At 41.9% G+C, this 13,204-nt stretch overlaps 1 protein-coding gene across 12 annotated transcripts in view; it reads left to right on the forward strand.

Annotated features, from left to right (window-relative positions):
* The first annotated feature begins 2,114 nt into the window (after positions 1 to 2,114).
* ank1a (ankyrin 1, erythrocytic a) overlaps positions 2,115 to 13,204 on the forward strand; it is an 84,128-nt gene continuing 73,038 nt past the window's right edge. For 10 of the 12 annotated variants that reach the window (XM_014331734.2, XM_014331739.2, XM_014331760.2 and 7 more), the window contains exons 1-2: positions 2,115 to 2,254; positions 2,502 to 3,002. In XM_014331734.2, the coding sequence (XP_014187220.1) occupies positions 2,877 to 3,002 (126 nt within the window). In that variant the 5' untranslated portion in view covers positions 2,115 to 2,254; positions 2,502 to 2,876. The remainder of the gene's footprint in view (positions 2,255 to 2,501; positions 3,003 to 13,204) is intronic. The other 2 variants (XM_014331765.2, XM_042218401.1) reach the window with 2 other exon arrangements.

Raw genomic sequence — 13,204 nt, forward strand, 5'->3', positions numbered from 1 at the left:
ACTTGTCATGTTCTCATGTTGTTGCTAAGGATTGTCTTATTGCACTGGAGTCACACTGGGTTAAATATTTACACTTGGGTTTTAAGGGGTATTTATTATTTCCTTCATTATTTTATTTACGGGTTGTACGGAAGCCCCAAATGCAATTTCATTGTTCTCTGTTCTCTGACAATGACAATAAATAAATAAATAAATAAATAAATAAAGAGTTGGACCACTGCGTGAACTCTTCCAAAGACTCTCAGTGGGTTTAAGGTCTGGAGACTGTTGATAAATGATGTCTTACACTCCCTGCACCGCTCTTTCACAATTTGAGTCAAGTGAATTCTGACATCATCATCTTTGAACATGCCCGTGCAATCAGGGAACAAAACGTGATCATTCTGATTAGTCAGGTAGTCAGGTGACCCCATTTTTTGGCACATAACGTTGCTGTACCTTTGACTAGCTGAAGCAACCTCAGATCATAAACCTGCCGTGATTGGTTGATTATCTTATAACCATAAGTTCCTTATTTTACTTTCTAAAGCAGGCCGTGTGTATTTAGATTGATCTGTTTGCTGTCGGTTTTTACTGATTTAAGCATAAAGCAGTTACATGTGTCCTGTGAAACTGCACTCTGTCAGAACCTTTTGTCTAATATGAGACACTGTTTGTTAATCAGGAAGATTTTCCATATTTCATGGGTATGGGATGCCCTCTTGTACACAGGTTTTGACTAGGCACTGCATTGAATGGTAATACAACTATAACTGGTCACAGTAGGTGTGTTGAAGTCCAATGTAAAACTGCCCATCCATTCACTCGACAAGTGGTTAACAATACCAGTCTGGCTGCCCAAGCAAAAAAAAAACCCTCCTTATTATCAGGGCAGTCAGTCCTGCTGGTGACTCATTCAGACACATTCCCCAGGGGTTCAGTATTGTGATGGATCTCTTGTCACAAAGCTGTCAGCCTGTCTGTGTTTGTGTTTGTTTCATAGCTAGGGCACACGAGCAAGTGATTTGTTTAGTAGCATTGCAGACAGAGGAGAATATCACCACTCCTATTCATTAGCATGCTGCAGTGTGGAGAGAGAGCAAGCTGCTATCAGATCAGGGAAAGCCATGGCTGGAGAGCAGAGAAAAACATAGTTATGGATAAATCTTAGCAAGTGCAGAGATGTGGACTGGGGGCAGCCAAAATGCCTCACAAATTGGTGTTATTTTCAAAGATAATCAGTGTATACAAGTCACTCCTTAAATAAGAAGCTGATAAGAAATGTAAAAATAGGAAATATGATTAAAGAAGTGTGCAATGATATCTTGGCTGTTTTATGTGTTTTGTAATGACTTGTTTTGAAATAACTAATGACGGATAATAAAATAAGCCAAAAATTAAGAACTGGCTGCAAAAAAACAAAAAAAAAACAAAAAAAAACACCATTCACCAGCTGTCCCTCTCCTGTGTGTGTGTGTGTGTGTGTGTGGGGGCACTGAAGCACATGTGGTGGCATGTGTGTGCTGTGTTTGTGTGTCTACAATATCAGTGTGAACTGTATGTGTGATGTATAGCAAGCTGGGCAAAGAGAGATGTTAAATGATCGTTTCTGCCTGCGTCAGCAGTTTTGTGGGGTGGAGGAAAGATGAGGGGGAGAGAGAGAGGGAGAGGAGAAACCAAGAGAGGAAGAGGGAGAGAGCAATATCAGTAAACAGGTGCCAGCTCCATGCTCGCTCTCACAGTGTACATGAGAAGCTGTTTTTACTACAGTAAATATAGTGCCCTTTGTCTTTTATTGTATGCAAAACTGTGAGAGGAGATTCAAGGAGAGGGAATCAGGAACTCACAATAGCCAGTCAAGCAATGATGGGGAATTTAGACATTTAATGCTCCCAGCATCATTTTTATATACAAAAGCATACTGCACCAACATCCTTGCTTGGGTACCAATTCTGTCTGCTGCAGCGCCTGAACAGTGGAGAGGGAGGAGGGAGCACAGAGAGAGAGAGAGAGAGAGAGAGAGAGAGAGAGGGAGAGAGGGAGAGAGAGGTAAACAAGTAAGAGGCAGCTTTTCCCTCATGCATGTTTTAGTTTTTTTGTTTTTTCTTTTCTCTGGTTTCGTGGACTGTGTGTATGTTTATGAGTGATGGTGTGATTGGCTGTGGGGACGACGGGTTCGCTGTGCAACCTGGTGATCCTACACAGATGGATACGCAGCAGGACCAGGAGATACTGAGAAATTAAATGCTGGAAAAGGAAACGAAATCAATGCAATGTGAGGAGCAAGAGCTGACTTTGATTTAAAGCAGCTCAAGCTATTTCTTAACTGACTGTCAGTTCATCCCTTTTTAATCTTTGTTGATGCGCACATGTTAGTGTGTGTGTGTGTGTGTCAGGGTGGGTGGGTCGAAGCAGTTTCACAATGCATTAAAGCAGTGAACAGAAGAGAGATGTAGGGAAGGAAAACAACTGAAAAAGAAGGAAAAGCTGTTTGTTTGCTGTTATCCTTTTCTTCTCCACAGAAACGAATGGAGACCAGAAAGGAGGAGAGCAGAGGAATTGAACGGAAGAAGTGAGAGAGCAGGAGAGTGCAAGCATCAAAGCAGGAGGGAGAGAGAGAGAGGGAGGGAGAGCGAAAGAGAGCTGCGCTGCAGTAGCATCCCACAGCAGACGGATGAGGACTGCCGGTGTGTTTGTGTGTGTGTGACTGCACTGCTGAAGAGGAGGAGGAGGCAGAGGGTGAGCACGCTCGCACACTTTGCAGGGCCATAGAGGAGCACACAGCGGCAGCGCTAGTGTTGGCCCACGCCAGGTAAAGTGCCAGTGCCGTCGACCCGCAAACCACTGCTGTAAGATCTGGACACGCCAACGCCACCGAGACCCCGACTACCAACGCCATGGCACAAGCGGCCAAACATCTTCGTAAGAACAAGGATTTAGAAGCTCTAGCAGAGCAGGAGCGCAAAGAGAAGGAGGAGGAGAGGGCCAAAAAGAGGAGTCGGTCACGGGATAAAAAGCGCAAGGTACTGGGATATTCACAGGTGGGGTAGTCAGGGGTGGGGTGGGGCGAAGGGGCTGGCGTGAGGAGGGGAGGTGTAGCCTGGAGAAGGGGGCAGGAAGGTTGAGACGCCCCCCTCACTTCTTCTTGTTCTTCTGTCATGCTATGGTCAGGGGTGCTGGGGCACACATGGAAACCTGGTGATGAGCGTGTTTCTACTGTGTGTACACAGTCTCCCTGCACACATGTATGTCCTGTGCATACAGACACAGGGAAACGGTATAACACACTGCATGCTTTCCTACTCCTCTGGACTGCTTTATACCTGCTTTATTGACTGTCCTGTCTGAGCCGTCTGATAAGGCAGAGTAGTACTCTATCTCTCACTGTGTGACAGTCCCTCTTCACATTTCTGTCTTGTGCTCCGTCTCTTCTTTTTTCTTTCTTTTTTTTACACTAAGTAAGGTATTAGTGAGCAAAAATCTGATCTTCCATGAGGACCATAACCTGCCTGTTTTTCCAAAAGCATGTTCTTGTTTTCTGTCCATTATTTTCTCTGTGTGGCACTGTAATTACTGCAGAGCAGTACCTGCAGGCTTCTGACTGAGAAGTACCAGGCAGAGCTGGCAAGGTTCGTTGTAAACAATAAATCTTTGCTCCGCCAGTCACCGACTGCAGAGAAATATCATCCAGTCTACTTTATGCCTCTGGTTGCTTGTCGCCTTTTGCTCAAACTCATTAATGCAAATGAGTCATCCGCAGATTGTGTATTGATGGCAAATTGGTCCTCGGTAACCGAGTCCAGCCGCCCTGTGAGCCAGCTCTGTGCCAGGCTGGCTGTAAACCAATCTGATGCTGATGCAGTAGAGACAGGAACACAGTACAGCTTCCACTCTCCCACAGAAGGAAGACAGGACTGTAAGGCTGATATACGGATCCGATTTTTCTTTCTTTTTTTTGTGTGTTCTATACAGGTAGGGTGACAAGGTTATTAGGTGTATTTGAGAAAAAGACACAGGGGAAAACAGAGAGAGCTTTAGGTGAATGGAAGGTGGTATGACTCAGATACACCTGGGTGGTTTTCTGTCAGCAGGGGCTCGCTATTTAACTGTTTTTGTTGGAGAGTCAGACTCGTTGCACAGACACACACGGCACCGCGTAGCCTGCAGTGACTGATGCAAAGGAATGACTCTGGAGTTAAAGTTTCATCACATTCTTCACCTGTTTAACTCATCAAGACCCGATACAGCACAGGGCTACATGTGTATATTTACACAGCCTTTGTACTTAATAGCTACACACGGACATTACAACCAGAGGGTGAATGCCAGTGCACAGATGCCTTTGTGCATGTCTAATATGTGTATGTGTGTGAGTGAGTGCAGCGTATGCATGTCTGGAAGGAGGTTTAAGAAGAGAGAGCCTGCAGCTCTAACCGTTGGACGAAACATGGACGAGATGTCTGACGGTGCTAATGCAGAATAACTTTGACTGAAAGAGTGTAGTTTCAGAGGATCCCATATCACTTACGTAACCATGCAGCTTAAGTCTTTCAAATAAGCTTCCTCACTCCTTTCCACCTCCCCTCTCAATCTCTCTTCCTTTTTTAAACACCGGCTTATAGCATTCCTGGTTTCTGGAACAGATGTTAACACTGGGGAAATTCTCTTCTCCCTTCATCTTCCTTTGTTTCCTTTCTGATGCGTGTAGCTACCTCTTCAGTTTCTGCACTCTGTAATACAGTGAGTGTTATTCCTTATCCCACTTTGTAGCTAACAAAGAAACCAGCCAACACCTGTTCTTTTTTTTTGGTGGCTCAGGAGTGCTTCTATCCTTGCTTTGTACAGAAGGTCAACTCTTTGTGGCAGGACTGCATTTTTTATTTCTGAACATTTAACACTCATGAATGATCATCATATTTTTCCGGCTGCCTTTAAGCAAGAGTTTGGGGGCAATTTAATCAAACATTTGTTTGTATGAAAACTCACTCTTAGCTTCTTTGATTAAGGAGTGATTCAGTTTATGGTGTAAAGGATCATTTATTGTTCTTTGGGTATTTTTACTTTAATAGACGGAGTACAAAGCTCTGAAAGGGAGGCAATGTTCACTGCTCTTTGGGTACATTTTGAGTCTACTGAGTATAATTGCATCAGTTTTTAGCAACATTTATTTATTTGTCTTTAAAAACATAACTGTTATATTTATCTTCCGTGTTGGTTCAATTGTTAGATGTTTTGGGTGGTTTGACGTACGTTGACCTTAATGATTGTTCCCACCGTGTCCCAGTGAGGACACAATGATCTGTCCTCGTCATTAAAGGGTGAAAGTGCATTTTTAACTGGCTTCTCAGTGTAGTGGCATTATGCAGAACTGGTCAGTTGCTGAGCAGTTTATAATGTTGTCCTCAAATTACTTTTATTGATGAGTTTGCTCCTCTTGAAAAATGAGCATTGTCAGGATGTGAACAAAGCCCCATTGTCCCAGTCAGCACCTCTTTTCACCTCATTCAATGTGTGCGTTTGTATCTACATTTATACCTGCTTTAATGTGAAGTGGCTGAACTGGTGACAGTGGCCCTGAAGTATGAAATAGTGGTTTGTTGCATTGCTTGGACACCAGACAGTGCAGTTAGTGTGGGCTGTTTACATTTCTAGAGTTTAAGGACTGCTCCAAGTTCACTGAAAAAAAACATTGGAAATTTAGTGTATATCTAAATGGGTATTAAAGATAAAACGTCCTTTTATTTATTCATTTATAGTTATTAGCCTTATTTTCCCTTGCATGGAAAATATATTTTCAGCTTAATTGTAGTAGCAGATGAGTAAAAGCTTTTTCCTGTAAATGCAATTTTTGTTTTTATCTTTTCATTTTAGTATCTCTGCTTTAACAGCATCCTAATCAAAAACAGTCTTAAGTGCTCAAAGATTGAATCAGTTTTGATATTGCACTTTTGATATTAATTATCATAAAGTATTCTTGCATTTATGAGAAGATTAAAAATGTAACATCTACTGTAATTGTAGTTTCCTAACAAAAAGATCAACTAAGCGAATTGAAGTTGGACTTTTTTTGATAATTTGTTGATTTACTTAGTAATTTTCGACGTTATGGGATCACTTATTAATTCTCAAATGGTTAATGTACCCACTGGATCCATTCAGGATGATTTTTAGAGCTGTAACCCTGTGCATTAAAATCCATTTTCCTTGTTCCTCGTTGCCTTTAAGCACTGTTAGTTATTATGAGTCACTTCACTTATTTAGTTTATTGTCATAGAAGTCAAATCAAAACTTCAAAATTTACCTTTGCATACCAGGAACGGAAAGAAAAATTACAACAGAAGTCAGCTTCTTAATGTCGGAATCAACATTTACTGGGAGTAACTGTTTATCACATCACTGATTTTAAATCTCTATAAATTAGAGAAATATCTAAGCTATCATTGCTTAACTGGACATTTATAGATCAAGTAAGGTGCCAAGAGTATGCGCTGGCTATCAGATGTCTTTGTTTAAACCAACAGTTCAAAACCCGAAGTTGTATTTATTTCTGACATAAAACAAGAAAAAACACTCGCCCCACCAACAACATCACCGGTGTTCACATATGGCTTTTATAGCTCTCATAGTCCAGAGGAGCTGAGGATTTACCCATCATCCGTTTACCTTGTAGTGCTGCTGCTCAGACATGGGTAAAAAGGTGTGGTCAAAATGTATGGCTTTTTTGTCATGTATATAGTCTAACACTGTCTTGGTTGCAGATTTCTATTGTAGCAGCTCATCAGCCGTCCTAGGACTAAAATTCTGCAGCGTATAGTTCTTCAAAATGCAGCACTTGTGCAGCTGATATGGCTGCCTGGGAGTATTGCAGTGTTGAAAGTGCTACCTCGGTGCCCCATGTTCATGCTACAATTTTTGTGTAAAACAGAAAAGGCAGCAGTAGATCAGCATTCCAGCCCTGTCTCTGTCTGCCCTCCAAAATCTCTTACCCTCCCCACCTGAAGAGAAAGCAGAGCCCTTGATGGGGTTTATGTGTGGCAGACGTGCAGAGGCAGAGGTGCTGCAGAAGCAACTAAGCCCATCAGTACCAGGTCTAGCACCTGTTTGCTGATCATCCCTGTGTGCCTTTACCACAGCTGCTGTGATCAAAGTGAAGTTATTGTGATAAACCGAAATGTACTTATTCTGAAGCAGACGACTTATTGCTTTCATGTCAGATGTTTGAAGCTAGAAAATCAAAGTCAGAGTAAAAGAACCTGATTGTGTGACTGTCATAGCCTGGTACACCTATTGGTGAACGTATCCCAAATGGTCCACTTTAAAATCTTAAACTTTGTGTATCTTTTTTCCTACCTGACAGTCAAAGTGTTGGACAACCAGAGTTGGTGTTTAATAACCACCTGAAGTCTCTGGTTACCACCTCAAGGCAAAGACAAGAGTTAAACATTAAGGATAGCACAAAAACTGTTATTTATTGACTGATTTCTGCAAGGCACTTTGTAAACTTTTGTTGTGTTTTCCTGTAGATGTAATTCTGTCACTTTCCTTCCACCTGCAATTAGTATGGCCATCCTCCTCTGACCTCTCTAATCAACAAGCCATTTTAGCCCAGTGTTTGAGAAGGCTAAGGAGATGAGCAGTTTAAAAAATACTCCAATATTTTAAATCCAGAAACTAATTTAAAATCCTACTCCTCAGATATAAGATCTTGAATAATCAGGCCCATTCTTACCTTAAAGACCTCCTAGTACTACCCCAATAGAGCTCTTCTCTGCTGGTTTTATTCCAAAACAGAATTGGAGGGAGAGCCTTCAGCCTTAAAGCCCCTCTTCTGTGGAACCAGCTCCCAGTTTGGAGTCTAAATACTTCAAGATTAGGTTTAAAACCTTCCTTTTTGGCAAAGCTGAAAGTTACGGCTGGATCAGGTGACCCTTAATCCTTCCTTAGTTGCAATAATAACACTGCAATAAGTGTAAAAGGCTGGAGGATTCCCATAATGCACTGAGTGTGTCTTCTTCACTCACCTTTTTCACTCACCATGTGTTTACATACCTATAATCTGCATTTAATCATTAGTTTTTATTAATCTCTGGCTCTCTTCAATAGCGAGTCTTATGTCCTTTCTTCCTCCTGTCATACCCAACCGGTCGCGACAGGGAACTGCTTTATGGTATCATTGTATTAGACCATGAAACTCAAATTTCAGGCATGTCTGTATGTGTGTTAATCCAGTATAATAAGTGTGTGTGTGTGTGTGTGTGTGTGTGTGTGTGTGTGTGTGTGTGTGTGTGTGTGTGTGTGCGGGTCTGCGGCCCGGGTGGCCCTGTGGAACCCCTCAGACAGATGACTCAGCAGGCCGAGTCTGAGGCACTCAGTCATGTTGATGGAGCCTTGGAATGAGCCTGACTGAGTCCAGCTCTCAGCTATACAGCAAGTACTGCTGGGGCAGGGTGGCCAGGAGCCGCAACCTACTTTCCTTTAATTAAAGCAGGAATGGGGCACGTGATGCCAATTCACCAAGTAATGCCTTCTGCTTCCCCCTTTCTCCCCCTTTAACATGATGAAATATATTTATGACCTAGCAGAGACTAAGTGACTCTTAAAGCAAATACCAGAGCACACTCTTTCAGGTTCATTAGAGAGGAAAGCTCCCCTACACAAAAAAGATGGCATCCATTCTTTGTTAAAATAGAAAAAAATAATTGAGTGAACACGAGTAAAATAGCATCAAGCATCCAGCAGGCACTCATCCCTGCAGGAGTTCGGCTTCCCTCAAACTCCAAAGCCCGTGGATATTTTTAAATTGTTGATGAGGGATCAAGATTTCTCACCGTGTTGCCAGCTTCAACCTCACTGCCGTGATTCATTCTTTCATTTGGGTAAAAAAAAAAGGATGGCACAATCATCTGCACCTGCTGTAAGAAACAAAAGCTTGATGCATGTTTTTGATAATCACCATAAGCCTGGGAGGCAGAGACCATTTATTGGTGTGTTGCCTGGCTGATGATTGTAAATGAAGCTGAGCTGACACGTAGGACTGCAGTGCTTTCAGAAAAGCATTTGTCTCCAACAGAGGTGTGTGTAAACCTCCAAAATTACGAGCAGCAGCATCTCTGTGTGCTTATGCTCCCTCTGCACATGAAGTGATGTGTCATATTGAGAGGGGCTTCCTTAGATTTTCCTCTCAGCCCCCCCCCCCCCCCCCCCCCCAAATCTTCTCTCTATCACCCTCCTTGGCCGATTGCGCTAATCTCTTCTCTCAATTGTTATTCTGATAGTGCAGCCGTTACGTAACTGCCTGAAACAGGAATTGAGAGATCAGGGTTATTGAAATGGATCCTCATCATTCCCAAATAAGAGCGAGAGAGAGAAAGAATGAGGTGATACCCTCGGAGAGGAATGTGATAGTCATTGCTGGACAGCTTGTTGTGGAAAAGGGAAAGCTTTCAGTGCCCGCTACCCAACCCAGGCTCTTTCCCTTTAAGCTGCTTCTTGCTGATGAGGGAGAGGAGAGAGGAAAGGACAGGGGGTGGGATAGGGAGCTTAGTGCGGTTTCATGTCCAGGTACTCGGATTCCTGCCTTTATATCCTCAGACTCTGCAGCATCTCATACAGTGAGATGTATGAGAGCCTCTGCAATGTGCAGCCTATCATTTACAATATTGATTTGTTTTACTTTGTCGAGTAGAAAAAGATTTTATTCGTCCTGCATGTTTGAGTTTTACAAAACTAGCCATGTGTAATTTAATTTAATGCAGTTTAATGCATCTTCATCTGTTTTGTAAATGAAGTTTGCAGTTCATGTTCACATGAGGACAGTAATTACTGACTTTTTCTCTAGTGGCAATCTGATGTTTATAGTTTTTATTTAAGAGTATATATACTGATGGAATTTATTTTGGTGTAAACTTCAGTTAAGTATGCAACTTACTCTTGTTAGCAGTGCTAGCATGCTTTAATACCAAACTAACATGGCCAATGTTGTAAACATCATACAGCGTTAGCATCAGCATCTTAGATTGTCATTGTAAGCATGCAGGTTTTAGACTTTAGCTAAAAGATGTGTGTTTGTCTGTTTATGGTAAACATGTCAAATTGCTTTGTGTGTGTGGGAAGCACCATATGTGTCTGTGACTGTTTGTGAATGTTTGGTGTGAAGATGAGTGATAAAACTGAAGGAATATAGCCAAGGGTTAGAGCCGGAGAAAAGGATAGTGAAAGCAAAAAAGGAGTGAAATATCAGAGGACTGTGGGTGACCCCAGGGTGACTCTGCACCTTTTTCCTCTGGATTGGATGGCTGGTGTCTTATTTACCCAATTGATATGATGATTCTTGTTTTTTTTTTTTCTGTCGACCGGAGGGAAGAGAAATAATTCAATTCAAAACACAGAGGTACACTAGGTCATTACAGCGGCATAGCTTCCCAGCTATAATTCTCTGTTCCCGTTCTCTGAGTCCGGACAATAGAGAATGTCTGGTTCATTTAATAAGATGAGCAGGAGAAGATTGAGTTCTGAACTTTGGGTTCTGAATTTTCTGACTGGATTAAACCTGCAGGTGGTATAAAATGTAGTATGGTAAAAAAGCCCAACAAGGGCTCAAGGTTTTCTTTTAGTAAGTGTTCTTTTCGAGTTAGATATGAAGATGGTACAAGACCAGGCCTTGGCTGGTGTCTCAGAGTATCGCCGTATGCTCCCTTATGACAAATCTTACTGAGTGGAGTGCAGATTTCTTGAGTCATCTGATCCTCGTGTGTCATTGCGGAGTTGTAGCATCATGGACCTGTTATTAAAAGCTTAGCCATTCGTAACCCTCTTCATCTGAATCCCCTGGAGGGAAAGTGGTGTCACTTTGATTTGTTGCTCTTTAATTCTCACCCCACCCAGCATGCACAGTTTTGCTCGGACACTGATCAATCTGAGAGCAAAACGTGACACACGGCACAGCCATAATAACCTTCATTCAGACTTACTTAGGCATGCAGCATCTGTACTTTTTTCCTTGCTGAGTCTGTAACAGTTCTTTTATAAATCTTATGTTTATATGGATGATCTCATATGTAGAGTGAGAGACAAATGCAGACACTCAGGAGGGATGACGGGATGAACAGAAAGCAAGTTGTTTGTTTGGCTGATGTAATAGTCAACAAAACAAAGGTAAATTCTCAGAAATGCTGGAGTAATGCAGGAAAACACAGAGGAGGGGGAAACAGACTCTGTGACGAGACTGAGAGGAAAGACGGGACTATTTATACACAAGGGGTAATCAGGGAAGTGGAACTATCCAGAGGAATGAGACACAGATGAGGGTAATCACACAGGTGACTGCAATCCATTACAAGGAGACAAGATGGGAAATAAAGGGGAATGCAAGAAACAAATAACTTCAAACTAAAAGAGGAAGTAAATAAGGAAACACAGACTCGTGAGTAACGTAAATTAAGCAGAAAGACACAGGAGGAAGACACAGAGGGAAACACACAAAGCACTAAAAATCTCCACACATGGAAACAGTAACTAGGACTCAAGTATAACCTATCAGTAAATAAAACTACAGACAAACAAAACCTAAAGAAACCAGAGAGTACCGAAAAGAAAAGAAACTTCTTCAAATACTCAAAAACTCAGTGTTAAAGCACAGACAATCCATTTGGCCATGGTGTTATTTCTTTTCACTAATCAGTCTCACACTTGTGTACAAGGTACAAATGTGTTGATGCTAAAATGCTAGCGCCACAGTTTTACACTGAAAGGGAAGTGTTTTTGTTTGATCAGACACGAGCATTTGGATCGCAAAGCAAACACCGTTTTGGATTTAGCTCCACGTTTCTTGTATCCAAAACTGGTATTAAAAGCTCTTATTATTATAGCCCACATTTTCCTGATATTCATAAACTGACTGGTAAAAGTTTGAGAATAAGAATATTTTTGACCTTTGAAACGGCAAATATTTTTACTTCCATTCGAGTACAGTGAAAAATGTCTGTACACCGACACCAGTGCTCAACCCCTACAAGCATGAGCAGTTCAAGGTGAATGACGCAAACTTGAAACAGAAGAGTGCAAGCTTGTATGATCATTCCCAAGAAAAACAGTCATAGCTGCCAAGGCTACTTTAGCAATGACTTTAGTGAAGAGTCTGATTAGTAGAAAAAATGTGATATTATTTTATTATTTTCCTATAAATGTGCAAAATATTCTTAAAATAACTTTTGCTTGTCATTGTCTAGTTTTCAAATGCACTATTTTCATGTAAACACACGTCACAGTCATATTACAGTCACCCATAGTACCGTGGCAGGTTTGGGCAGCTATGGTAGTGATCCTATTAAATGTTGACTTGAATTCATATTTGGCCATATTTGTGTGATTTCATTATTTACTTAGAACTGATTTTTTAATTTTTTTTACATTTTTTAATGTTTAATTGTTTTCTTGCTCGTGTGTCTCTTTACGAGGCCATGTGTTCATTGAACAGAGGCACGTGGGTTGTCTTGTGGAGCAGGATTTACAGGCTAGCTGGGAGGATAGCGGTGTCACCCGGCCTCTAATTGGCTGACCCCAGAGATTTTTCTTGAGTAAATGCAGAGCAAGGTGTCCACCCCCTTTCTCTTCTTCGTCCCTGCTAGAGTAAATTCCTCCATCCATCCCATTACCATTTCCCCCCTTTTAGTGCAGACCACTACCCTCTTCCCCGCTCTCTGCCACAGTTGCTTGCAGCATTTTGCAACATTGCAAGATCATGGATTCGATTCCTAACAGCTCCCTCTCTTCTCTCTCAGTTTCTGAGATAAACTCTATAGATCCACATTAAGAGAAAGAGAGAGAGAGAGTGAAGCGAGGGAGATTAAGTGAGCAACAGTGAGAGGAAGGAGGGAGGGATGGAGTCACTTTTACTGTAACGACAGCCTGGTGTTTTCTGTCAGCAGGAAAACGGAAGTGTGGTGTGTGTAGACGGGGAATAATCGACTCCCACAACACACATTTGTAAAACTTTAGATCTTATATGTTATATTGTTTAAGCTGCCTTTAACCCATCCTCAAAAGTACACTGTTAATTACGGCTTGGGCTGAGGAGGAGGGCAGTGAGTCCTTGGACACTTTACTGGTATCAGCTCAGGGTGAAGGAGAATCTGCATGTGTGCAGCGTCCTTACAAGGTCAGCAGCACCTCGTACTTGATCACATGTAAGCACACATGTTTGTAGACTCGAGACTCACACACACAA

The sequence above is a fragment of the Haplochromis burtoni genome, unplaced genomic scaffold (genome assembly GCF_018398535.1).
Source record: "Haplochromis burtoni strain Fernald_Lab_line unplaced genomic scaffold, NCSU_Asbu1 Contig_18, whole genome shotgun sequence".
Taxonomy (NCBI): domain Eukaryota; kingdom Metazoa; phylum Chordata; class Actinopteri; order Cichliformes; family Cichlidae; genus Haplochromis; species Haplochromis burtoni.